The sequence below is a fragment of the Lethenteron reissneri genome, chromosome 33, assembly GCF_015708825.2.
Source record: "Lethenteron reissneri isolate LAM-NWPU_2019-01 chromosome 33, ASM1570882v1, whole genome shotgun sequence".
In the NCBI taxonomy this organism is placed as follows: domain Eukaryota; kingdom Metazoa; phylum Chordata; class Hyperoartia; order Petromyzontiformes; family Petromyzontidae; genus Lethenteron; species Lethenteron reissneri.
In genome coordinates this window covers 7,060,736-7,087,984 of record NC_083811.1, presented here as the reverse complement: position 1 = coordinate 7,087,984, position 27,249 = coordinate 7,060,736, and the positions used below count along the sequence as shown (strand labels likewise).

At 44.6% G+C, this 27,249-nt stretch overlaps 2 protein-coding genes across 2 annotated transcripts in view; one reads left to right on the top strand and one right to left on the bottom strand.

The window, feature by feature from the left end:
- The first annotated feature begins 1,992 nt into the window (after positions 1–1,992).
- Positions 1,993–12,559, top strand: LOC133350426 (zona pellucida sperm-binding protein 2-like). Its single transcript, XM_061564767.1, has 9 exons — positions 1,993–2,048; positions 3,206–3,265; positions 5,095–5,273; positions 7,355–7,452; positions 8,612–8,739; positions 9,949–10,138; positions 10,925–11,063; positions 11,672–11,762; positions 12,234–12,559. Exons 1-9 carry the CDS (start codon positions 2,036–2,038, stop codon positions 12,557–12,559), a joined length of 1,224 nt encoding a protein of 407 aa, XP_061420751.1. The 5' UTR covers positions 1,993–2,035.
- Positions 12,560–13,038: 479 nt separating this feature from the next.
- The window catches only part of LOC133350288 (endoplasmic reticulum-Golgi intermediate compartment protein 2-like), an 18,592-nt gene continuing 4,381 nt past the window's right edge, over positions 13,039–27,249 (bottom strand). The window contains exons 4-15 of the mRNA XM_061564472.1: positions 26,471–26,579; positions 26,299–26,345; positions 26,086–26,156; positions 24,390–24,430; positions 23,886–23,987; positions 21,031–21,126; positions 20,064–20,119; positions 19,542–19,640; positions 18,655–18,752; positions 16,290–16,452; positions 14,437–14,522; positions 13,039–13,265 (exon numbers count right to left, since the gene is read on the bottom strand). Coding sequence (XP_061420456.1) covers positions 13,191–13,265; positions 14,437–14,522; positions 16,290–16,452; positions 18,655–18,752; positions 19,542–19,640; positions 20,064–20,119; positions 21,031–21,126; positions 23,886–23,987; positions 24,390–24,430; positions 26,086–26,156; positions 26,299–26,345; positions 26,471–26,579 — 1,043 coding nt within the window. The 3' untranslated portion in view covers positions 13,039–13,190. The remainder of the gene's footprint in view (positions 13,266–14,436; positions 14,523–16,289; positions 16,453–18,654; positions 18,753–19,541; positions 19,641–20,063; positions 20,120–21,030; positions 21,127–23,885; positions 23,988–24,389; positions 24,431–26,085; positions 26,157–26,298; positions 26,346–26,470; positions 26,580–27,249) is intronic.

Here is a 27,249-nt window from a genome sequence, read left to right as displayed (position 1 = left end):
CTTCACAGACTGTAGGGGCAAGTGCTGTTAGCGAGCACCTATGAAGGCCGGAATGGTACACGAGGGGATGGGTGACCAACACCACGCCCGACCGCCTTTGTCTCCCCAGTGGCGATGTTTATACACCGCACCAGGTACTCATTTCAGGCTGAGTCGACCTTGGAGAGGCCCGGGACCGGTTCAGATATTCGCCACTTGGTGTTGGCCATGAGCGGTAATCGAACCCGTGTCGCCAGGTTCATAGCGCAGCGCGCTAACCGCTACACCACCGCTCCCCACACATGCAGGTACACACACACGCGCGCACACAGGTACACACAGCTACACACAGGGTACACACAGCTATACAGGGTACTCACAGCTACACACAGGTACACGCAGGTACACACAGGTACACACAGGTAAACACAGGTCCACGCAGCTACACACAGGTACACACAGGTACACACAGGTCCACGCAGCTACACACAGGTACACACAGGTACACACAGGTAAACACAGGGTACTCACAGCTCCACACAGGTCCACGCAGCTACACACAGGTACACGCAGGTAAACACAGGGTACTCACAGCTCCACACAGGTACACACAGGTCCACACAGGTACACGCAGGGTACTAACAGCTACACACAGGTACACACAGCTACACACAGGTCCACACAGGTACACGCAGGGTACTAACAGCTACACACAGCTACACACAGCTACACACAGGTACACACAGGGTACTCACAGCTCCACACAGGTACACACAGCTACACACAGGCTACACAGGTACACGCAGGGTACTAACAGCTCCACACAGGTACACACAGCTACACAGCTATACGCAGGTACACGCACGTGCACCCACACGACGTTCTCTGCATTCATTTTGAACCGGTATTCATCCACCATGTGGGGGCGTGTTTAGCAATCATCAGGCGCACGCTGCGTGTTCATTTTTATATGTGGCGGGGGTGTTGGGGGGGGGGGGGTATGGGGGGAGGGGTGTTGGGGGGGGGTGTTGGGGGGGAGGAACACGCGGAGAGACTGACGGTAACTGTGGCTGGTCAGTGTCGGGGACGACTCGACGGCGACCTTGCGGCCCGGGGAGCGATGGCGTCATCCATCAATCAAACACCGCGCGCGTGGTGCCGAGTTAATCGTGCCACGGTTGGGGTTCTCATCACCAATGCAGAGCGGGGGGGAGAACAATAGGGGAGGGGTGATGGGTGAGTTAATTGAGCGCGGGGTGGGCGCTCATTCATTGATACCAATTAAGCGACGCGTTATAAACGAGCGGGAGGGGGAGGGGTGGGGAGAAGTTTTTGTTGGCGCTGGCAATGGGGTCGATTGTACCTCTCCACCTCTTCATACTGCTGCTGTGAGTCGCCATCTCTCTCTTACCCTACACCAAGTTCACGGTGTAGGTAATGTAGCAGAATTAGCTGCCGAGACGCCCACGTTCGAAACCGGTCCTGATCACATGCGTCTCGATACAGTCCGATATTCGTCTGGAAATCGGTTTCGTGTGTTGAACTTTTGCACCGTACGTAGACAACCGTGCTCATCGGATGTGCCGGGGGGGTAAGGACTACAAACTGAGCACACATCGGTTCTAAAGAAAATTGTCTTTTAATCTGGATTTAAAGGTGCATTGCCCCAGTTCTGGCTTCATATCGGAACGAAGAGCGTTCCAGACGGCCGCAGAAGCCCATCTGAAAGCTTGCGACGCGGTCCGCCCAAAGCCACTGCTGCGAGGGATGGCCACAGTTCGCGTGCTGGTTTACCCTCCTCGGCGAGATCGGCAATGTGTTGTGGTGGCTCGGTTGTGGCAAGGGCTTCGTGTGCACCTGGAAATAATCTTTTTCTTAAAATATTTGTCCACGGGGGAATGGGCTGTGGCGCGGACTCGCTGGAGTTGCGCTCATGGTGGCCTTGGCGGTGCCCCCCCCCCCCCTCCATCCCCACAGAGCCGGGTGGCTGCTGCTGCTGAAGGGCCACCTCGCCTGGGCACAGGTTCAGCCGCGTCTGGGAGCTGGGAGCTCGACGATGATGGTGCCGGGTGAGACCTCGCGTGACCTCGCGTGACCTCGCGTGCCACACCGCGGTGCGCCGTAATGGTAGCGGCAGCAGTTGCTGAAATTTTCCATTAAAAATAAAAGCCACAATATGAAAATGTAATGCGTTTCGACCGTTATCAAGCCACCGAGATGGGTTTTGAAGGTCATGGGCCCAACGCCGTGGAGGTTGTTGGACCCAACCGTACTTGGTCGCGCTGGTCGGTGCGGGTTGGAGAAGGGGGTGCCCAATTCGAGTTTGGAGGTCGGTCGCCACTAAAGCCGTAGCTGGGAACTTTCTTAACTCGTGTTGCCAGGTTTGTTTCGTCGTGCAGTGAGCTAACCACTCCACCTCCGAACTGACGTGGAACTCCTTGAATAGGTAACAAAACGTAGATGTTGTTTTGGGGGGGGGGGTGCGTTAATGACCTTCGGCAAACGATGCCTCGTTCGCCTGCTCCAGCAACCTCTGAGATGAGCCGTGCACGGCTGACGATTTATGTACCAACCCTGACCGTGCTGTTCCGACATCAAAACAAGATTATCCACCTCGTATTCTTTGGGTCTTTTTGTAAAGTCACGTAGATGGGTTAAGAAAATAAACAAAAAAAACTTTCGATCGCAACACAAGCAGCCGTCGCTTATGTTGCGATCGAAACGTCGTAGTTTTTTTTGTTTATTTTACCTATCTACGTGATTATTCTTAGGTTTTTTCGGTGAAGTCACGTAGATAAAAAATTATAATTAATAAAAGTAAAATAAAAATCACGACGTTTCGGAGGCAACACAAGCTTCCGTCTTCAGGTGGAACCGTCACAGCACGATAGCTGTATCAAGTGCTTGACGGTTCCATCTGAAGACGGAAGCTTGTTGCCTCCGAAACGTCGTGATTTTTATTTTATTTTTATTTTACTTTTATTAATTTAAATTTTTGTATCTACGTGACTTTACCGAAAAAAACCTAAGAATATTAATCCTTGCAGTCACGAAAGCTTCAAATCTAGAACTCTCTACGTGACTTTACAAAAAAAAACTAAGAATATCAATTCCGGCAGTCGCAAAAGCTTAAGTCAAGATGTATCCACCTCGTGTTAATCCCTTTCACTGGTGTGTGTGTGTCAAGAGAGATGATCGTGTTGTTTTCCCTCCCTGGTGTCTGCAGACCTCCCTGCTCCACCACCAGCACCGAGGGTCCAGAGACAAGCCTCCACCCTGTCGGCTGGTAACGCGACCATCGGTGTTCACGACATTTTTGGAGGGGTGGGGGCCCCAGGCACTTTCGCTGTTATAAGACATAATAATATAATAACATAATCATTAAAAAAATTAACCCGTAAAAACTAAGTTTTTCACTATAAATCCTTTATATCCGTGGCGGCTAGAGTCCTCTCGTCCTCTGGCTTGAGATGGCTGCCACCTATGGGTCAGATGATTGCATTGCACCATTAAGCAATTGGTAATTAAATATAATATTTTTGTCCTAAAAAGTGCAAAATTTTGGAAAAAAATTTTCACGAACATTAATTGTCACGCACAACGAGTCTGTGTGGAAAATGTCAGCTCGATTGGATCACGGGAAGTGGGTTAAACGACCGAAAGATTTGCACGGTCCTAAGCAAGCAAGCGAACTTAATATAAAGGATTTAATAACATAATAATAGGCTCAGTCAACCATTCTACACAACAAAGGCTAATTTCCTGGCAGCGATTTCAGCCGCATCTCTACATAACAAAAAGGCTCAGTCCCTTTTACACGCACCTTCACATCATCCGCACCTAGTTTACACAACAAAGGCTCATTCCTAACAGCGTGCTTCAGCCGCACCGGACCTCACAAAAATAATATTCAGGGCCTACCTTGGCTCCTCCCACCCTCAACCAGTATATTTACAAATACTGTTTCTTGGAATTTCTCTCACTTGATACAGCTGTCGTGCTGTGACGGTTCCACCTGAAGACGGAAGCTTGTGTTGCCTCCAAAACACCGTGATTTGTATTTTTATTTTACTTTTATTAATTTAATTTTTACCTACGTGCCTTTACCTGGAAAAAACCTAAGAATATAAGACATCGTGTTGAAGGCCACCAACATCGCCTGCAAGGGGGGGGGGGTCTTCACGTTTGTGGATTGTCCCGTTGCCGCACTAAAGGCCACACGCGGGCCTCGCAGTGAGGACCGCTGCGCTCGTTCTCGGGTACACAAGTCGCCCACTTCTGTCGGGCCCCTGCTGGTGGATAGCGGTGCAAGTCTAAAACTACTAATAATTTTCGATTTAAAGCTTTCGTGACTGCAGGGATTCATCTTCTTGGTTCTTTCGGTAAAGTCACGTAGAAGGGACGTAATTAAACATAATAAAAATAAAACATAATAAAACTATTCTCACGACGTTTTCGGCCACAACACATGTAGCCGTCCTCAGGTGAAAACCAGGTCTGTCGAGGCGACAGCGTCTGTTAACTCTCTCGCTCTCTGGCCTCTTGTGATGGACCCTTGCCAAATACATCGCCTCTATTTTTTTCCCTCTTTACGGCGGTGTTATTGACGATTGTGCGTTTTGATTATAATAACCTCCTCTGTATTTGACTCTGCTAATGTGAATGAGCAGCTGTGTACAGCCACTGGACACTTATTTATAGAATTGCATTTCTCAGACTTGCCTGTTACGTTGTCGCTTTTATGCAAAAATCATTTTTTGCGATGTGGTTCTGAAGCGTTTTGCTCTCTTTAGAAATTCAGTAGCCGCCATGCACGATGGAAAAATATCAGTGCATTTTTCGTCTTCAAGATGTCCCTTGCAAAACATATCGTATTGATTGCAAGTGTCTTTAACAAAATGTATTGTTTAACTGCTCCTGGGTGTATTCCTTTAGTAGACGCTGAATGTGTATTTAAAGGAGCTTGTCATAGTTTTCATTTGAGCAAAACATCCTTGCATTTACACTACCGTGGGGGCGACAAATGAGAACTTCTGCTCAACGACAACTTGTATCATCTCGCTTCCGTCGATCGGGTGTCTGTGCGCGTGTCACGGCTGTGCCGGCTTTGTTCAGATTGCACGTCGGAGGGGCTCATGATCATCTACGTGTCGGCCACGAGCACTCGGCCCAACCTGGACCCCAGCTCCGTGCTGATCCCGAACCAGGGGGGCCCGGAGTGCCTCCCCGTGCTGCTGGGAGCCGACCTGGCACGCTTCGCCTTCGCCCTCGACCAGTGCGGCACCAGGGTCGAGGTGTGACGACTTGAACACAGCCGCGATTCTTCCATTCTCCACCCACCCACGCCAGGGTTAAGAGGCGGGGATTTCAAACGTGATTTTGTTTATTTGAACCTCATGGCGGAACCCCGGGGTCCCGAATAAACGGAAATCAAAATCGTACTGTTAGGTTGTTTCGGTAAAGTCACGTAGGTAAAAAAAATAAAATTAAAAGTTAATAAAAGTAATAATGGAAATAAAAGAATAAATCACGACGTTTAGTGATTTATTATTTTATTTCCATTATTACTTTTATTAACTTAAAATTTTATTTTTTTACCTACGTGACTTTACCGATAAAACCTAACAGTATGAATCCTTGCAGTCACGAAAGCTTCAAATCTAGAATCAAAATCGTAATTAGTTTTTGGTGACTCCGTCCCACCGCGCACATAAACGCCGCGACCCACCTGGCGCGGATCATTCTGTCGTGTCGTCCAAGCGCAGCAGCGAGGACGAATGCGCAGAAGAGCTGAACAACTGAATGCACTCCTTGCTCGGGTATGGGCAGGAGCATAAATCGTATCCAAAGCTGCTCAAACTGCCTACACGACTTGAGTCCTATATTTTTCATAATGGTGTGCATAATACAGTGAATTAATTTTTGTGACCTACCAATATCTGCAGCCAGGCTCAAGCGATGACAATTCTCTTACCTTTTAACTTCAAACTTTCGTTACTGCAGGAATTCAAATTCTTTGGTTTTTTCGGTAAAGTCACGTAGATAGAAAATTTATTTAAAAAAATAAAGTAAATGAGAACTAACAAACCACTAATATAGACTGTAGCCTGGTTCGAAATCGGAGGTGAGTTTACTGGCAGTCTATAATGTAGACTGTAGCCTGGTTTTTAAGCTAGTGAGCATCTTGGCAGTCTATGATGTAGACTGGTAGCAATAGTTATTAAACTGAGTGCGTGTACTGGCAGTCTATAATACTGCCAGTACGCTCAGTTTAACCATTGCTACAGTCTACATTTTAAAATGCCAATACGCTCACCAAGCTTACAAACAAGGCTACAGTCTACACGAGTGTTTTTTGTTATTATTTGTATTCACTTTACTTATATTTTTCTATATACGTGACTTGACCAAAATAACCAAAGACTATAATCGTATTACCTGCAGATATTTAACAGATGAGATGCGTTGCACCGTTAATTCCTCCTGTTTGATAATACTTCTCTTGTCTGTATGCATCTGTTTTTTTGCGATTAAGCCAGAGTCCCCACATACCGCTCGTATCAATGCGGATAAGAAGAGCGGCGACCCACTATTCTATAGAGTAACATTGGTATAAACGCTTGTTACAAAATGAACAGTGCGTTGAAAATGCGTACTATTTTATGTACCGTTTACAAAGTGTTCAGAAATCCACACTGAAACACAATGATTGACAGGGGTGTATATTTTTTTTTTATTGTGTATTTTAATAGAGGTACTGCAGATAAGTAGTTTTCAGTTTTAAAGGCATATTTGAAGCTTTCGTGACTGCAGGAATCCATACTCTTTGGATCTTTCGGTAAGTCACGTAGGTATATTTTAACAAGACGACACTTGCCACCATCCTTCAAACCCATTGGTAAAAAAGAGCAAAGTTTCTGTTTACATTACAATTTCATGTTTATGCGAGAGCCGGGGGCTTATGGGACCCCGGGGTCCCACCATAAGGTTAATGTGTTAAATAAACCTTACATCTAAAATGACTGACCATATTTCCAGGAATGCGTCAAATCTTGGACGCTAAGCAACGTTGAGCCTGGATGGGTGATGCACGTGCAGTGCCGGAAAATCCACCTTGGCCGCCTACCTGCGATCTGTGTCAAAGTCAAATCTCCCTCCCTCCACGGCCTGGCAAGGCAGACGTGGGCTGTAGATGTTAAATATGAACCCTCTGCTGCATCGCGGGTTATCAGCCCGTACTAGTTAGGTAGCTGAAGAGCTGTCGGTGATGCAAAGAAAGGGGTGGTCGCGAATGGGCAGAGACTAATGCTCCGCTGTTCACTGTTAGTGCAATGTCGTATGGTCATTAAAGTTGTGTTTGTTCTTTGTGTGGTAGTTCCGTGGTGATGTGCTCGTGTACTCGAATGAGGTCCTGGCCACCCGCACGCGCGTCTCTGGTCCACGGGGCATCGTGACGCGAGACAGCGAGTACTGGTAAGACTTCCAAGTTGGGCAAAAGCCAATGTCCTCCGCATGCCACGGTTCGTGTGCCGACCGGCTGTGTGCGGGGAAACTGGGTCCCTGGCATCGCAGCGATCTTCACGGAAAGTCTCACTCGCCCCATACCCAACGTGCCCCATGCTACCCCCACCCCCCGACCACGATGACATTGAACTGTCAAGTCATTTGTGAGCGATTCGTCCATCTGTTGCTTCCCTTGGATTGTTAGCCTTATTCTTAGGTTTTTTCGGTAAAGTCACGTAGGTAAAACATTAAAATTAATAAAAGTAAAATAAAATAAAAGAATATGAATCCTTGCAGTCACGAAAGCTTCAAATCGAGAATTGTTAGCCTTGATGGGGCTGAACAAATTCCAGCAGCTTGTGCTTCTCATATCAACCTGCTAATGATAAGTGTTGTGAAATATGACCCCCTCCCCACCTTAGAGGTAGTAAACACCTTTTTATTATAAGTATTTGTACAGATAAATAAGCGTGACTTGCATGTTAGCCCACTATTTTCAAACGGTGATTTTGCTGTTGGTCAAACAGATATTTGAACCAGGACACAAGTTCGGCCACCCTCATGTGGCACCGAGTGAAATGTCTGGACTCGTGGTCTCGATTTGTAGTGACTTCTTTCGCACCGTGCGAGCCAACTGCTAATTGAGGGTGCCGCGTAGCCTGGAATGTACTCGACGTACAACGCGCAGACTCTGAAGAATTAAACCCTCATTAAATTGTAAACAAAAATGAGCGAAAATTGAGACTTGGTTGGAATTGGTGCAGCAATATGAATAGGAGAGCCTCTTCCATACTTCTGAAAAGTGGCAGTCGCTTGTATCATTGCACCAGTGTTGACGGCAAGGCTTTTTTAAACACGAAACAATGATACAGTAATTCATTAGGTGCTCAAATATATTCACCAGAGACTGCTTTGTTCTAATATGCATCCGTTCTTTTCCTTGCAACGTTTTCGGACACTCGCTTGCTTCAAAAACGCCCATCGCTTTGTGCGGAATCTTCTAGGATTGTTTTGTTGATTGTGACGAACGGAGTTGGTTAATGTGATCCTCGATTAACAATACTCCATAGGCCTCTTCATTGCAATGTTATGAAGGCTGCAGCCACTGCCGCTTGTGACTGTCTGGCAGGCTGTGGGTGGAGTGCCAGATGAACGGCACTGCAGATTTGGTTGTGGAAGCGCTGGTGAATACACTCTCTCCTCCAACGCCACAGATCGCCCTGGGCCTCTTTGCGTTTCTCCTCGAAGTGTTCCCAGGTTTGACGTTTTTTAACTGACATGTTGGTTTACACCATGCATTACAAATATCTTCGCCCAAAGGTTTTGTTTTTCCGGTTTGGGCTGCATGTTGTCTTCTCCTCACGCCTTTTCCACACCACTAGACGCATCTTCTTGGTTCTTTCGGTAAAGTCACGTAGAAGGGAAATAATAATTCCTTTGTCAAGGCGCCCTTCCTCCTCTAACCCAGCTTAAATATACGCTGCCAAGCTTGGTGGTGTTCATTCAGACGCTGTCTTTCCGACGGACCTGTTCTTCACAGGAGGACGGCTGCTTGCGTTGTGGCCGAAGCGTCGTGAGAATTGTATTTTATTATGTTTTAATTTGATTATTCCCCTCTACGTGACTTTACCGAAAGAACCAAGAAGATGAATCCCTGCAGTCACGAAAGCTTTACATCGAAAAATACTAGACGCATTTTAAGGAATTCCTGTTCTGGAGGGGGTGTACAATGCTGCACGGTGATAGCGTGAAATACTGAAACATGCCGAACCCGACAATACAACACCTGGATTCCAAGTGGCGGTGAGAACGTGCTAAAACCTTGTGGAATTCCGCAGTCTGCTCTATAACATTGAACCTTTAATAGCTATTTATCTACAAACATGCAAGTGTCTACGGCTACATATGTAGTCCTTTTGTCCCACTTCCCACAGCAATGTATGTTTCACACTTTCGTCTTGCATGAAAGGTTGTGATTTACTAGTGTGCAAGTTGTATATCTAAATAACTTTGCATTGTAAAGTTGACATATCTGCGGTGCACAGTAGGTATAAACCTCTAAATTGTTTTCTGTGCTATTGCTATCATTAATTGGCTAAATCGACTTTTTTTGTTTATACAGAGGAAAAATAATTAAGCTGGTTTTTCATGGGATCTCCTTTGCCAGTACCAAAATGAATAGGTTTTCCCCTTTCTGGCAACAGGTGTTAAAATGTTAAAGCACCAAACTGATTCCTTTTTACAAGGAATCATGTCTGCATGAAAGCTGTCTGGTGTGGACCAAATCGGTTTAAAAGACGATGCATATCAGTTTTTTTTGCATTCTGACCAAAGTATTGTGGTTTATGCAGACCATGATTGCTTGTAAAAGGTTTGAGTTTGTTTTAACATCTTAACACCTGCTTGTTGCCAGAAAAAAGGTGAAAACCTCTTCTCAAGGTGTTTTTTTGTTTTGCTGCATTGCAGATGGACTCTATTCTGTCCCATATCTGTCGGTGGACTTCCCGCTGGTGAAGACCCTCGGCGATCCCTTGTACTTTCAAGTGTCCCTGCGGGGTCCCACAGATCAGAACCTCGTGCTGCATCTGGACGATTGCTGGGCAACCTCATCTGCGGACCCACAGGACCCAGTCAAGTGGCAGCTGGTCGTAAACGAGTGAGTGGCCTTGAGAGCCTTTGCTTGTCAATCTACGTAAAATCATGCACGCACATTTATAAATGCGCAAGTCTTATAACCTAAGTTATCACGAGTGCATGTTTTCACTTTGAGGCCAATATCCAAGTCGTTCTTGAAAGGACTGGCTTGAACGAGCCGATCAATTTGGACCTTGTGCAGAGCAGTGCATCATCCTTGTGTTGGGAGATGGGTATTTCCATACACCACAGAAATACTTGCATCTGAAATTACTTTTAAACACCGAGGCAGTACTTTCCAACCTTCCCAGCCACGAAAAATTCTAGAAATAAACAAATGGTTTAGAGTTGGAATTTGGCCAAATTGTGGAATGTACAAATTGTGGCACTTAAACTCATTAGTAACCTGTGTCAAGACATTGACTCTTGACACGAACCTGATTTTTATAATCGTGGTTGGCGGTCTGGTATTGGAACCCCAGGATCCTGGTGGTGCCAGTGCAGTGTTCTTGCCAACTGGCAGACCAATGCCCATTTGGTGGACACCAGTGGCTGCGTACACCTTCCACCAGAGGGTCAGTTGCCGCTTGCGGGGGGAGGGTTCCTATTGGCTAGATTGCAGCAGCGTGTTGAAATGGTTTAAGTGAGATCCATTTGAAATGTGCTTCTGAGATACAGGGGTGTTTGTGCACTTTAACATGCACGTCTCTATGGCTTCCTGTGTTGTGAATCTAAGGTGTAAATTATACTTGTGTTTGTCTCTTATCCTGGTGCTAATCTGGCACAACCTGGGTTCCCCTGTGCTCAGGTGCCCAGTTCAGTCCAGCTGCTGCAGTGTGTGGTTCCCAGGAGTGGTGAACGTGAGCCCTGCCTCGTTCTTCAAGCGGTTTGCAGTGGACACCTTTGCCTTCATGGTGGCACCAGGACAAGTTGGGACGAGGGACTTGGTGAGAAGTGGGGGGGGGGGGGGGGGGAAGTAGAGGTGTGGGCTTTGCCGCCTTTGGTGCAAAGAGTGGCATTTTGCAAAGCAGTATCTTCAAGCACCGAAGAATGGATTGACTTGCCTACCCCCCCACCGGCTTCAGATATTCATGTTTTTCCAGCCTAGATTTTGGTTTTGTCGACATTGCAAATGAAGTGCTCATGAAGTCCTTCCAGTAATTTTAATCTGGCTAACTTTTGTGGTTTTACTCGTGGCGTTTGCTCCATAATACTGCCTTCTGCTTTCGTGGATGGAAAAAAAAATCGCATTGAAAAATGTGAGCATGTTTGCATTTATCTAAATGTGAAGAATTGCCTTCTTACCAAGGCAACAGCTCCCCCTACTGTTTCACTTGGTGACCACAAATCTTGACTTAAAACGTTCGTGACTGCTCCTGATCACGATTGCTTGTGATCAAAACGTCATTATTTCTTGTTTTCTTTGAACATATCTACGTGACTTTACCGAAAGACCCAAAGAATTAGGAAATATTTTGACACTTGTGTACAGTATTCTTGCACTACAAAAAAATGACACTGCTAATAAAATGTAATTGTTTTCTATTGTGCTTAGGTTTACTTCCACTGCAGTGTTGTGGTGTGCGACTCCAGAAACCCCAGCGCCTTCCCTGAATGTTCCAGGCAGTGTTCAAATGGCCGACATGGTAAGACCTAAATGGGTATACCTGCGTGTTCAAGTCATACTGGCTACAGTGCCACAGGCCACCGCCAAATCTTGCACGTAGTTGCATGGCATAGCCTTAGTACACTGATGTATGAAGACTCAACCCAACAACTTTACTTGCTTGGCAGCTGCCTCTATTCACTGGGCCCTTTTTGTACACGTGGATTTGGAGTAGGGTACATGAATCTTAAGACGGAACAATAGTAGAGCACACCTTTCTTTTTAAATGCGGCGATTGGCGGTAAAGTGAGTTTAAGGGGTCTCTTAGCATTTTATTTGTGAAGAGCGAGGTTTTTAAAATATAAAAATAGATCTCATCCACTGTACAAGCGCACATCCCAATATAAGTACACTTCTAACATTAAAAACCTTGAAGGTGCAATCCAGTGTTAAACAAATACCTGTCTTTTAAATAACTTTGTTTTTGTTCAACCCCCCCCCCCCACCCAAGCACGAAGCATGGATCTCACGGAAGTAGACATGCTACCCAGGCAGCAGGTGACCTTCCTCGGCCCGTTCATCTTCGTCGATCTCTTCGATGACAGCGCTCGTGAGATTCCCTCCTCCCTGGGGCGGCGTGACGTTCTGGTCGCGACTGAAGCTGCGCAGGTGGCAGTGCAAGAGGACGAGCAGCAGCAGCAGCGGCGGCACCAGCCGTGCCCCAATGGCCTCTTGGCCCTGTGTGCAGCTATGCTCTGCGCCTGCCTGGCTTTCGCCGCCTTTTGGGCTCTCAGGAACACCTTCCCAGCTATGAAAGGCGAAAAGATCCCTGCCTAGTGTCTTCAATAAACTTGTTTTGGCTATGCCGTCTTTCCTTGGGCTGCTTTATTTTCTCCACAATATATCATGTGCCCCCCTGCAAAAGATGTCACTGGTATGGCATTGTACAAAAAATGGCTTGTTTCTAGTAACACATCTTAAGTGGCTGATGGGCTTAGGGATAGTGAATTGGAAGGTTGTGTTTGAGATCCTGATTGGTGGGGGTTATTATATCCATCCCTCCTTGGGCTAAATAAAAATAAGCTTTTGAAGAAGTTGAGTGCTTGAGGTGGGGGGGGGGCCCACCCCATTGAGTGGAACTTGCACCACTGGCTCGGCTGTAAGCTGAGATGAGCACCGATGTAATGCTCACAGGGCAATCTCCTTTTTTTTATTTTTGGCTGAATTGGACAAATTTCAGGCCTTGTGAAAAACTGTGGATAACCAAAGTGCACTGCTCTTCCAGACCATGTAAAATAGCTCAGTAAATGTTGGGGAAACTTTAAGAATTCAAAAGTTTTATTCACCTCCATTTTTGATTTACAAATTCATTTTTAAGTGTAGCCTGGTGGATGTTTTTCACCTTTGATAGTCCCTGGGGGTATTGCACACTGTTTTTTTCCCAGGAGCTCCCACCCACAAACGGCTCTCATCCTGTGATGGGAAGTCCATTGCTGACGTTTGGCAGTGGAGATTTCCCATTTGTTGACTGTGACGATTCCACCTGTCAGGAAAAACGACGAGCGTTAGCGGATTGCTTTTATGCTTTAGTTAGAAAGGCTTGAAACAGGTTGAGGGACAATGGGACTCTGTTCTAGGTTGCCTCAAATGGTGCCACAGTCATGTGTCAAATCATTTAAGTGGTTTCAAAAGGAACCCAAGCACGCAAGTTATTAGACCATTGAACCAAAATGGCCTTGTACCTCAACTGCCAGTTTATATATTGATGTCCCATAATCGATCCCCTTGAGCATACACTAACTTTATTAGGCCTTTATGCATCTTCACCTAGCATGATTTTGTACACGACAGAATCCAAGGTGAGCATTTACACTGCCTGTTGGTGCTGTATTGGTTCATGAACCCTACCACTAAGAGGCGCTTCATTTACCAGAATTGCATTGAATCGTTGATTATCAAAATGAGCCAATCTATTACATGCCAAAAATGTATGCAATATCTGTACAAGTCAATTCACAAGATCCCAAACACATTAAGGCATTTACATTTTTATTTGGGTCCTGAGAAATGGTCTACTTTAATGTGTCCTAAAAAAAACTTAACCCCCAGCACCAAAAAAAGGAGACTCAAACCCAGTAAAACAACTGTAGGTGTAAAGCTGGAGGTTGTTTTGAAGACTGTCCTTGTCTGCCTCTAAGTTATGGGGCAGCTTTGCATCCAGCGGTGCTACAGCCTCCCCCCCCCCCCCCCCATCCATCCAAATGTTGAATGCTATAATATCCACCATTGTGGTCTTCCCAATTAACTTGGCTGATGAATAAAACCCATGGACCTTTCAATAAAGTCACGAGTGTCATTTCTGAAGGGGGAAGTGTTTGTGGCTTCTGCAGATAATTTCTGGGCATGTCTTCAGCACCCCTAGCACAGAGGTAGGGAAACTTACAATTGGCAACTTAATTTCACGACCCAGACCCACCACATGAAGCCAATTTGAAAGCTGCCCACAAACCGAATGCAAAAACATGTGAATCGGATACAAGTTAATTGGTTTAGACCTGGCAACTTTCTAACTTGAATGTGCCTTGGAGCTGCAAGGGCTATGTGCTTTGACGAGCATTCTTGTTGGATGTCATCCCTAATTGGGCCCTTGGTAAGGAGATGGTGATCTCTTCCCCTCCCACCGTTTTATCAGGAGGGGCATGTGGCAGTCGTACCATCTCTGTGGAGGTGCGGTAGGCCCCGAGATGGAATCGGCAGCAAGCCACATCCACCAGGAAGCCCACCAGCCCGTGTAGCATCCCTGCCAAGGGGTTTGGAAACATTCAAGATGGGGGTGGGGGGACACTGCCATTAAATGAGTTCCAGAGTGTATCCATAACTGGACAATACAGCAAGAGCAATAGAAGATGATGTAACTGAATGCTATACACATACCTTTATGTTACCACACATCTATAAATAATCACGTGTCAATCTATCCAATTATATGCACACAGGTGTGTTAAATCATTTTCACCATAAGGTTTCAATAGCACTACCAGTATTATGGAAGAGTTCTAAGATAGAAGCAGCATTGTTTATCCAAATATTTTACTCGTATGAATATTAGACTGCAAAAGGTAAAATTAAAAAGTAAACATTGCTTGTGGAAAATGTCCACAAATATATTATTGTACTGCTTATGTACTGTTTAAATTATTTATTATATTTACTCGGGCTTCCATATTTGATATCGTTTGCAAAAATATTAAGACTTGTAAGCAAATAAAGTAACAAGCCAGCGAGGTGGTACATACGCTCGTGCAAGTGGCCAGTTGGTGGTTATGGTTCAGCACAGTCCCTTAATCGAACTCTCTAAAAGAGATGCACTGTGGGAAGTTGACATTGCTTTCCCGAGAGATAAGACTTTGCCCTGTCTATTGGAATTTCGACCACTGGCTCATGGCACTGAACAAGACACGAGGCCTGCCTCGTAGCTATTACAAGAAAAGCTACGTGACCAACGAGAGAAGACAATGGACAGACGCAGGAAGTATCTTGCATTGTAAAATAATATTGCTTTTATGTTCATTGGCTTTTCAATCTTCCGGACTAATATTTTCCAGCAGCATTTTGTTTAATCAGGATATCCCTGGTCCTGGTTCAACCTTGTGAACCTCATCTATTAAGTAAATGGCTGTCTTGGTTAATTCAACAGGATTGGCCCATATGTTATTTTCTCTTAACCAAAAATATTTCTACAAAATTTTAATTCCAGCTTGTAATGTTATGTTTCGGTGCTCAATTTATATGAAAAAAAAGTCGAGGTATGATTCTGCAATTGCTTGCTCACACTGATGCTGGCAGAAAGGGCTCCACTACAGCCAACTTGAGGGTAGTTGGTCTACTCTTCCATGTTGACCAAACTTGTTAGAAGAGGTGGGTATACCCACACTTTACTCCACCACACACAGCCTACCTATTGACTCTCACTGTGGTGTACTCATTTATATGGATGGGTGGGCAGATGTGGGACAGAAATGAGAAACCTGGCCATTTTTCCAACTGCCAAGCCAGAAAATGGAATCAAAGTGGCCACCTTACGCACTTGCAAGTCTAGCGTGCTAACCATTACACCACAGCGGTATAATACAACTTAAGATTTGAAAAACAATTACAATTTCAACTGCCGCAATATCTGACGAGATCGGTTTAAATCACAATCCAATGTTGGAATGCACGGCCCAGTACTAGAATAGTTACTTTGCAGTACAGTATTAAACCGGGACTACCAGGCGTGACGTTTCTGCGCAAACATCTCAGAATTGCTTTGCTGTACATACTGTTCAACATTTGAGCTTCGTGGATACGATTTTTCAATGGGATACTCAACCCCCGAAACCATGTTAATTGCGGGACATGGTATCTACCCATGTCATTTTAAAGACGCGCTGTATGTAGAAGATTAGCATGGTTTGCTACATACGGTACAAAATAACTTTAACATATGCACATATGTACGGTGGCTCGAACTATGCCATGATGTCTGTTTGGCCTCGCGGTCAAGCCGGTGCCGAAAATCACGTACCTGTGGTGGCGAAGATGCCGCCAACAATACCGCAGAGGCGCACGAAGAACTGTCCCAGCGGCATGGACTCCTCGGTGACGGTCACCATGAGTGAGCTCAGGTCGTACTTCATGAAGATCCCCGACACGCCATGACTGCCTGCCGCGTGGTCTATCACGCGCTCCTGTGCACACCCCCCGCGCCGTCAGCCCTCGCCCGATGTCCCTTTTCACACTACGGCCTCTCCCAGCTGATGAGGTTAATTAATACAGCTAAAGACTATTTTTTAAATCCTTTATATTAAGTTCGCTTGCTTGCTTGCTTGCGTGCTTGCGCTGCTTACGACTGTGCAAACCTTTCGGTCGTTTTTTAACACACTTCCCGTGATCCAATGGAGCTGACATTTTGCACACAGACTCGTTGTGCGAGACAATTAATGTTCGTGAAATTTTTTTCCCTAAATTTTACACTGTTTAGGGAAAACAAATTAAATATTTAATTACCAATTGTTTAATACTGCAGACAATCATCTGACCCATAGGTGGCAGCCATCTCAAGCCAGAGGACGAGAGGACTCTAGCCGCCACGCATATAAAGGATTTAGAGTGAAAAACGTTGTTTTTACGGGTTATACTTATTTATCTACCAGGTAAGGGGCCCACTCTTTTCAGACACGACCTGGCCACCAATGATAGCTCAACAAGGCGGCTTATCACGTGGAGATACTCCAAACGCATGTTGATTCTAAATGGGGAGGGAAAAACCGGAGGATCCGGAGGAAAATCCACGCGACCATGGGGACACAACATGCAAACTCCAAATATACAGCAGGCGTCGGGGTCGAACCCACGACCTGACTGTATACCAGGCGAGGTAGTAAACATCGTGCCACCCTGTGTCGCTGTGCAATGCTCCTGCGGTTTAGCTCATATGGAGGCACTTGCTCACAAATAGTTGAGGATATAAGTGGGTAACACCACCTGGGGTATAAAGCCTCGTTTTGCGTAAAATGTTAAAAAATATACCTTTAATGAAATGCATAAGTTGTGTTTCTCACCTACAGTATATTAATACAGCAGGCCACAATATATTGAAATCTCCTACATTTTTATATTAGTTGCTATTCTATGAAAATATGAACCTCCACCACAGCAATGTGCAATTTCCTCCACCAAGCTCAGGGGGGGGGGGGGGGCTTTAAACACGAGATGCAATGCCGCCCAATGTGTATTTGAGTGGGAAATCCTATTTAATTATCTAGCTCAACGTCAGCAGTGGTGGAGGTTTGAAATACACTTCCAAGCGGTTTGCTTGTGTTATTAAGTGCATAATAAAATCGAGCAGCGGTGCACTGCACTAAGAGCCTATCAATTCGTGTTTAATTCATGACTATAATATCTGAACTGGTCCTGGGTGCTTCGCTTCACCAACCCGCAATGATCAGCATTATAAAGTATCATCAGATAAACAGTGTGGGGAGGCCTTCATCCAGCAATGGATCGACAAGAGGGCTGTAAAATGTTATAATTAAATGAGGTTCAAGCAAATGTTAATGCGTGCTTCTTAAGCCTTTAGAAAGTGTCCATGTTAGTCACTTGCTAGCAGACCAAAACATAGTTCTGTGCATTGGCACGAAACTGACGCCTAACCCACAATGCTCACATATCTAAAACAAAGATGTTTCCTCTGCAAAATATAATATTTAATATTCTCCCCACTAACTGTAACCCCTACTTCACAAAGTAAAACTAGGTGCACCCTAAAGTTGAGAAGCCAATAAGTAATTCCCGCTTTAATTGCAGAGCTGTACCAACTCTCCAATAAAAGCAGCGGTCACATCTTGCTCATCGACACCACCCTCATTTGTAGAGAATGGAAGCCACGAGGTCATCACTGCGAGCTGGCATAAGTAAGGAGCAGGGTGAGCGGCAGGCGTCGTGACATGCGGGGATCGAACATGAAGCAGCATTGCGTGAGTGCGACGGCCCAAGGCTTAGAAAGACAAACACGGCCGTTAGAGCACAAACACAAACAGGCAATTTGGTCGTGTCACAGTAACAGCGACAAATCGTATCCAGCACAGGCATTAGGGTTGTCTAAGTTTAAATTGGAGAAAATATGGAACAGAGATCACGCACGAACACGAACTTCAATGTCACATATCCGTGGACAACATCGTCAAAGCATGCATGCATGTTTTTTAAGGAGTAAAGTAACGGAAACAGAGCTGACGAGACACACCTTGATTCGAGGTCCATGCTACAAAAATTATATTCAGATAGCAACCCTAAGCTCAGCACGGTGCGACAGAAGGGAAGAGCGAAAGCCAGCCATGCGAAGAATCAATGGACACGGCTGCCAGCATTCCCTTCCACAAGTGGCCCACCTTTTCTGTGACGGAGTACTGGTGAGTGTCCGTTGTGAACTTGTATGTGTGTAGTTTTGTTGGCACGATGGTGAGAAAATACTGGAACATGTGAGAGTCTGCAATACAAGCGTAGCCGACATCATGAGCCATGAATGCAGAACAGGAAAATGCCACACACCAACACGATTGTAAACTATTAAAGCACGAGTAATGCAATATGGGGTGGATTCATATTCTTTAAAGTAAAGCATGAGGATAAATCCATTGTGTCTTTACATACAAACACTATAATTTAATGTTGACTTTTACATAGAATCTTTCATGCAAATTTCCACAATCGCGGCAGAACCACAGATCAGCTGCAAAGGCAGCCAGGCGGTGAGCAGGCCACAGTTGTTGTCGGCTAATTCAAGGGTGTTTACACACTGGAGGAAACCAGAGCACCTGGAGAAATTCCACACGTGAGAAGGTGCAACACTCGACCCTGATACAGAAGGGGACAGATGAGAATAGTTTGCACTTTTCTGGACTGCAAGCCAGAGTATGTTTCACAACATACGTTCGATCCGCCAACCCTCGCCTCCACAGTGCTAGATTACAGGGGTGGGCCTTCGCCAACTGCCGGGCTAATCTATTTTAGCCCGTTGGCCTATTCGCTTTCCTAATATTATAAAGCAGCATTTATTTAGGCAAGCGAACACTTTGGGCCAGCTTCAACATTCTCAGTTTCATTGTTATTTGGTCCCATCATACATTTGTTCTTGTCTTCATATACATAAAAGCTTGACTTTTCAAAATGATCCATTTGAACTTATCCATGTATAACACTGTAAACAATTCACATTTTTTCTTCTATGACAGAATGAAATTTACAGCAAATGAATTACATGATCAAGAGGACTCACGTGAAGTGGACACCTTCTCGGAACCATCCAAGGGGTTAATGATGCCACTGATGGGCTCCCCAAAGGAGAAGTGATCAATACGGTGTGAAAAGTTGTACGCTGCATGGGACACAAAATGTTAAGAACATAAGTATTTGGGATGTCACCCATGTGAAATTATGCGCACTCTGAGTCATGGTTACACAAACGAAGGCATTTCATGAAATAACCTGGCCCAGAAGTCAACATCACACAATGATTAAAAGGGCCGTGAAACCATTACAGTATACCATTCAACATGCAAGTCAAGAGGTCATCACAAGTTTTTTTTTCAATCTTTCCTCATATGAAATTTCTGGCATCCACTACGACCTTGCAACCGTAATGATACCACTGCTCATATATATGAAAAATCACCACTGTTGTTAATCGGAACCTGGTTTCTTGAATAACACAATGCAATGTTGGTTTTTGCCTTGATCCTTTAGCAAATTATGAACGGCTACTCGTTTCAAAAACAAAGCAATGGACCTTGGCACTCACCATCGTGGCTGATGAGAGCAGCCAAGTGTGCATGTCCCCGAGGGTGTGGAATCGCCCTGAGAAACGCAAACAATGATAGACAATACATAAGCACCAATGGGGTCAATGATATCTTGAAATCATCATGTAAATTTACAGCCGCTGTGTTAATCGACCACTCGATGAGGACCTCTCTATGGCTCATAGGTCGTGGGACTTATTATACTATACCAAGCTGGTAGCGTGGATTTTTTGAAAGCGGGGGACCACAGAAGTATACAACAATAGAGTTTGCTGAACTGTCCTCTGCTTCAAAACACACAACCCCGCAGCCGAAAGCACCCAGTTGGTGCATGGTGATTTTGCCAAGGGCCTTCAATTCGAAGTGTACATGCAACACAACGTAATATCTCACGCGGAAGCAGGACTGGGCCAGGTCACATGGAGTGTGACCTGATCAGAGACACAAGCCAGAGCTTCAGGCTATGCATGCCTAATGAGGGTCATGGTTAAATAAAATAACCATTCTGTTTAAAAGTATATCATATGACAGACACCGTAATGTGACGAGGACAGTAGACATGCTCTCCATGCTTGGTGACTAACACAACATGAGGAAACACGATACTAAAACAATACATTCTGGCAAACATCCCAGCACATTAGCAGTGGTGTCAAGTTCTTTTGAACGTACACCATATTAAAACAAGAATATGAAACACTTGCAAATTAGAAATGGCACGCAGAAAGTAAAAACGATTTCATATATCAAATAATATCAATCACATCTAAACGTACGTTTATATTGCACTCTCTGAGCAACACTTTATCTTAGCGAACATGTGCTGATACACAGTATGCACAAGGCATTTGCATAAACAGTATCACTAAAATGAGATAACACATTCCGGAGGTTGCAAAGGTACATGTTGCTTCATGTCCTGTGAGCAAGCGAAGGGACCCAGACGGTGCAGTGTCACCTACTTACTTTCCGACCGTCACGTGGAAGTTTCCAGCCACCTTGTTGACGAGCAATGAACCGTGTATTCGACAGGCATCAGGCAATCCCTGTGGGATCTCCTCCCTAAAAAACACAAACATTAATATGCACGCACAACGCAAACGTTCATCTAGCCGTCCACTCGTTGAGGACGTCAGTCATACGGACGCCGAGATGGCCAATCGTTAACGTTCAATTGACAGCGTTAAGGGCGAGCGTCAGGGCTGGCAATTCGGTGTCAGGGACGATCGTTGGACGTGAGTGCCACGGTGCGGGAAGAGAAGATGGGGGTTTTGTGTTGAGGTGAAATTGAGTGTACGTAGACGCAAGAAATGCAGTGCGAATCATCATCCTGTAGTACAATAAAAAGGGCAGAAAGCTTGTAGAATTAGTTAAACAAAGAGGGAAATAATTATGATTTCGGACTCAAGAACACAACCCGATTTTTCCTATAAAGCATATTATTTGTCGAACTTAGTTTTGCCCAAAACGGCATTTTTCAGGAATGTAACCCTCGCGTTTGGCGAGGCTTTCCTGAAATTTTCAGGAGAATTCCCACATTCAAATGTTTGGCCAATTGCATTAATGAGTGTTTGGCTTGTAGGAGAAGATCAAATAGTCAATAATATGCAAGCATACGAGGCGGTAAAAACTGAAAGCACCACACACATAGGTTCAAAAATCCATTCCTGTACTGCCACCTCCTGGCTTTTATGTGACTACATGACTTTACCGAAAGAACCAAAGAGTATGGATTCCTCCAGTAACGAAAGCTTCGAATCAAGATAGGTCTTTTATCGAAACATCAACAAAGCTAAACTCTCCTTGGCTTTCCTGATATGATATTGGGCACATTCCACGTGAATTGGTTATAGGCAATTCCACGTACTGTGGTGAGACAAAGTGGCACAATGCAAAACAAGTCATACAAATCAATTCCCTATACTGGTGTCCTTTCATTAGGATGGAAATGCATGAAATGCTTGCCTACAGGGGCATCGATTGACAACTAAAACCATTCCAATGCAGGCAATGATTACATTGGAACGGTATCACTTTTCTAATGACATTACTTTTTCATTACAGTTCAATTACTGCACTGCAGCTACCCACTGAGGAAAAGTGTACACCGATATACATGAATTACATTTACGATTATGTGTAATTACGGTCAGAAAGTAAAACTTTTTTCCGTTTTACGTCTCGTTTGTTTTGTTGTTACGTTTTTCAAATCCTAAATGATATTTTTTTGGTTGAAATATCAAAATACTGTCCATTCCCCCACGCTTTGGAATGTACACTCCTCCTGTCCCTCCCTCACCCTCCCTGTACCCCCTCCAATCCTCACCACAGCATCATCGAACAAGACCTCGTACGATGTGGGCTAATTTATGATTAGTAAATGACAGTATGCAGCATTTTTTGTATTACCTGTCGAGTAATTATTCTCCATATTTATGGTTGAAAATTACTTAGTTGTGTTGCAAACTGTTATTTGAGTAGATTTTGGGTCAGAAAATATGTTCGTAGAAACGCATCTTAGGTCATATAATGGGACCTTATGGGAAGATAGTTTCAACAAAAAGTATGATTTTTCACCTTCAGTTCAGGTTTTCAAGAATCCCACCCAAATGTACAGATGTACACCTGTGATGTCCTTCAGCCAGGAAAAGCTCACTAAGTCAAGGCTTTTCAAGGGGAATCTGAATTTCAGGAGTATCCTTGGGGTGTTTGATCACTTCCATTAATCAGTGTTTGACTTCATGTATGCAGAAAATGGGAGTGTCTGGAGTAAACGCACCAAGCATAGGAGGGGTAACACAATACACTATCATCTCCTGCCCACCTCACATCCCCACACCCACAACACCTGGCAAGCCCTGGTGGCCATCCATCCAAATACTAACTAAGCTCTACCCTGCTAAAGCTTGCAAGAACTGATGAGCTTGGGCACATTGGGTGAAAACGGCTGTAGACATTAATAATGATGTATGTAGTCTCACGCAAACTCCCACATCCATGCACTGAAGAGTTCACCAGAATAAATGCAGGTTGGATAATATACGTTTGTCAACGGTTATTAATTTGACTCGCACTCAAACAAAATAATTTTCAGTTTAACACGTAGGCTTTCGCGACCAATGTTATTCATAATCAACGTTTTTGGGTTTAGATCGCGTTTATTTATTCTGGCGAATTGCCCGATGATGCTGGTTGCAAATACCAGCGAAACGTCGTATTCAAATTGTAAATGTTGTGGCTTCAACACACCGGTGGGCTAAAGCAGTGAACTATTTGTCTTTGTCAACGTGACACATTTTTACTGATTGGCCGTGTCGGGTGGTGGAGGGTTACGACACATTTATAAATAAACGCGATCTAAACCCAAAAACGTTGATTATGAAAAATAATTTTCGTTTAAAAACGAGAACGTGCTGGAGGTTAAGGTACTCTCCGTTATCGCATAGCCTTCAAGCCCCGCAGCAGAGGTCGCAAACGGGTTTTGATTCCGTACCCGTACCCGCCCGCACCAAGGTCGCAAACGGGTACCCGTACCCTACCCGTATTCGTACCCTACCCGATACCCGGCCGGGTACGGGTAGCCGGGTATCAGATAGGGTACGGGTATCGGGTACCCGATTGCGACCTCTGCCCCGCAGTGCTTTTAATAACATCAGTGAAGGGTTAAAACGTTTCCCATCAATGCAGAGGCACGTGGGTGTGGAAATTTAAGCTTAAAAAACCCAAACGGTTTCCCAAGCATTCAAAAACTTTTACTGCCATCCATTACATGGCATTTTTACTTGAATTTTTATTGTGAGCACACAATTTCGGACATATACCTGGGAGGCATGATGGTAGGGGCACCGTTAAATGCGGTCTTGAAGAGCACATCCTGTAGCGAGTGTTCCTCGTGCAGCTTACTGCGTATAATCTGTAGCATCCTGTAAATACAGTGACAGAAACTCATTTCACATGTGTGGTTTAATAGCATGAAGGTGTTTCAATACACTTTGGAATTTAAGACAAAATGGAGATGTACAACATTGCAATGCACAATACTACTAAGATTTTACAGGAATTTGTGTAAGGGCCCACATTAGGCAATTCCAAAAGTCTCATAGTCATCTCTGAATCAACTAATAAACTTGCCAATTTCAAAATAATTTTAACCTTTGCCACTATTTATCTCAGAGGTCATCTTCATGTATTCCCTATCATTTCAGAAGACTCTCTCAACTCAACCTACCATAAGTTTTTATGGTTGGACAGTTAGTTTTATGAGTAAGAATTCACAATAACCGTTATTAACATGAAGAGACATTTCATGGACAAGTGCTGCATACCTCTGCCAACCTTTCTGCAATGGTGATAATTCAAAGTGAACCTGCAAAATGTAAAAAAGATGCACAATTAATGCAATCAGTACACAAACCTTTGTTCCACCTTTCACATTATGGTGTGGCGCATCATTGAGGTGGCTTTCAATTATTTGCAAAGTGCTATGCTTTTCTAAAGAATTCAACAGGTTAAAACTAGCAATGCACATATGCGAAATTAGCGAAAATCTAAGTAAAACAGGCAACCCTGCAATTACTTGCTCATGCCACTGCTGGCAGAAGAGTCTCAACTTGAGGGAGACATAGAGGCCATCCCGAAAGGGTATATTTATTCGCCACGCTGGCGAGACGTTAACTACCTCGCCTGGTATGCAGGAGATTGTGGGTTCAATCCCCACCCTGATGCCTGTAAATTTAGAGTTTGCATGTTCTTCTCGTGGTCGTGTGGATTTTTCTCCGGGTCCTCAGGTTTTACCCTCCACATTTAGAAACAGGCGTTTAGAGAATTCGGCTGCTATATATTTCCACATGATGGTAAGCCGCTTCATTGAGCTATCATTTATCGCCAGGTCACTCTTGAAAAAGAGCTATATAGCTCAGTGGGTCTTACCTAATGAAATAAAAGTCATTGTTGAGTTATTCTACTCCTCCACGCTGGCAAGATATAGGATTACCCACACTAAACCACACCACACGTCACCTTCCGATCGACTGCAGTGTACCCATTTATTCTGCTGGGTGGACAGCCGCAGAGAAATGTAAAAAAAAAAGCCCATTGAGATAGAACTGGCGACCTCTCGGTAGCAAGTGCAATGGGGCCATCCGCTACACCACGGCAGCATCCCCATGACTAATGTTGTGCAGTAGAACCACGCGGAGACGAGGAATACTATAAGGGCTGTTGCCGTTCATTAAAACACTCTCACACTCGACATCCTACACTCGCACCAGTGTAAGTGCACTCACTCTATCTCGGTCCTTTACCCCGGACACTGAATACTATTTTGGTCCTACCCTCGGCTATCCCCCTTGGTTCTCCCACTCGTCTGCCCGGAGCGGGGGTTCAGCCAGCACCGCTCCACGACGAGGAGAGAGACCCTAAGTTTCGATTTAAAGCTTTCGTGACTGCAGGAATTCATCTTTTTGGTTCGTTCGGTAAAGTCACGTAGAATGGAAATAATAAAATAATAAAAATAAAACATAATAAAATAATTTTCACGACGTTTCATTCAGACTGTCTCCTCGACGGACCTGCTCTCCACCTGAGGACGGCTGCTTGCGTTGTGGCCGAAACGTCGTGAGAATTATTTTATTATGTTTTATTTTTATTATTTTATTATTTCCATTCTACGTGACTTTACCGAAAGAACCAAGAAGAGAGAGACCCTCTTCAGCCGATCCTTACCCCCCACGACGACCACGCCTTCGTCACGGGGTCCCCCTTAAGAACCCCTTGGGCGGATCCTCCCCCCAGCTCGGCCCCGCCCATGTTCCCGAAGGTGCTCTCCGAAGCCCCTTACACAACCCATGACGTTACGTCATCCTTGACTGTCAACCCACTCGCACCTCCCTCTGTTCGCCCCCTTATTGGTTACTCACATTACTCCTCTACACTGAGAATACATTACGGTACATTCTTTGGTGGATGTCACTGACGTGAAAAAAAATCACAGCTCAAACACGCACGCGACAGCAACCGTACCGGCTCATAGATGAGCCCGTCCGAAGCAGTCACCATTGTTTCCGCAAGATCTAGCACATCCGCCCCGATATCTGCAACAACGAGCGGAATTAGATAAGGCACATCAGTGTGTCATGTTCCCAAACATGATGGCAATGAAAAACATTGGTTAGGATGCAGACATTGGTGCTATTAAGAGTATAAATTATTAAAATATGTATGCCTTGTACTTACATTGGCACTTCATTGCTACAGTGATGTCAACATTTATCCTTAATTTGCTGCAAAAATGAACACACATGAAAGTATTAAGTGTTAGTCGAGAATCGTTTTTAATAGGTGGATATCGATATATTTCATGTGCATGCCCAAGTTATGTCTTCGGAAATTAATAGTTAATACATACCTTGTTGAATCTTTGTCTACTTCATAACTGTACTTCATCCACGTCTCACGAAAATACAAAAATTCTGAGAGCGCAAGGATAGCCATGGCTGTAAAGGCGATGAGTGAAACTGCAAGAGAGAGAATTACGTATTCAGCAGCCAGATCGTTTCAGGTCATTGACAAACGTATCATCATGGCACCAGGTTCTCAACCATTATCCCACCTTAGCAGCTCCGACTAGGGCTCAAGTTGACGATGCGAGGATAATCATGTATAATAAGTATAATTACATTTAGCATACGAAACAATTATTTTATTAATCCTTTGCTAAACAACGCCAGTATGTACTGAACAACACAAACACTCTAATCCTCATACCATCTCCTGAACACGTAATATATAAAGTTACATATATGCAAACCTTAACGTCAGCGTTTGTTCAGTCAAGTTCAATGTTAATATATCACATAATTTAATTACTACACTGTTACAGAATCACAAATGAGATTAAAATAAAGTGAATACAAGCACTGCTTATCCTGGCAACTTTGCAGACTGCCATGATGCATCATGTTTTATAACACTAGCATAAGCCTGTCCAATAAAATTTTAATTATATTCGGTTTGTGACCGTCCATCAACGCCCACCAGATGGCATGCCTGCAATGGATAAGTCTACGTGAGCCAAAAATACTTGCACACATGCATACATGTTTTTGTCTCACAAGATGGTCTTCGTAGATCCACAGACATCCCTCCTGTTGAGCCTTGATAACTGTTGCGCCAATGCTATTCGTG

Bases quoted from the DNA above. Each gene is read 5' to 3' on its own strand.
- LOC133350426 (XM_061564767.1), top strand. The intron at 5,274-7,354 runs GTGTGACGACTT...TTTGTGTGGTAG, and splicing joins AGTGCGGCACCAGGGTCGAG to TTCCGTGGTGATGTGCTCGT. The intron at 10,139-10,924 runs GTGAGTGGCCTT...CCCTGTGCTCAG, and splicing joins TGGCAGCTGGTCGTAAACGA to GTGCCCAGTTCAGTCCAGCT.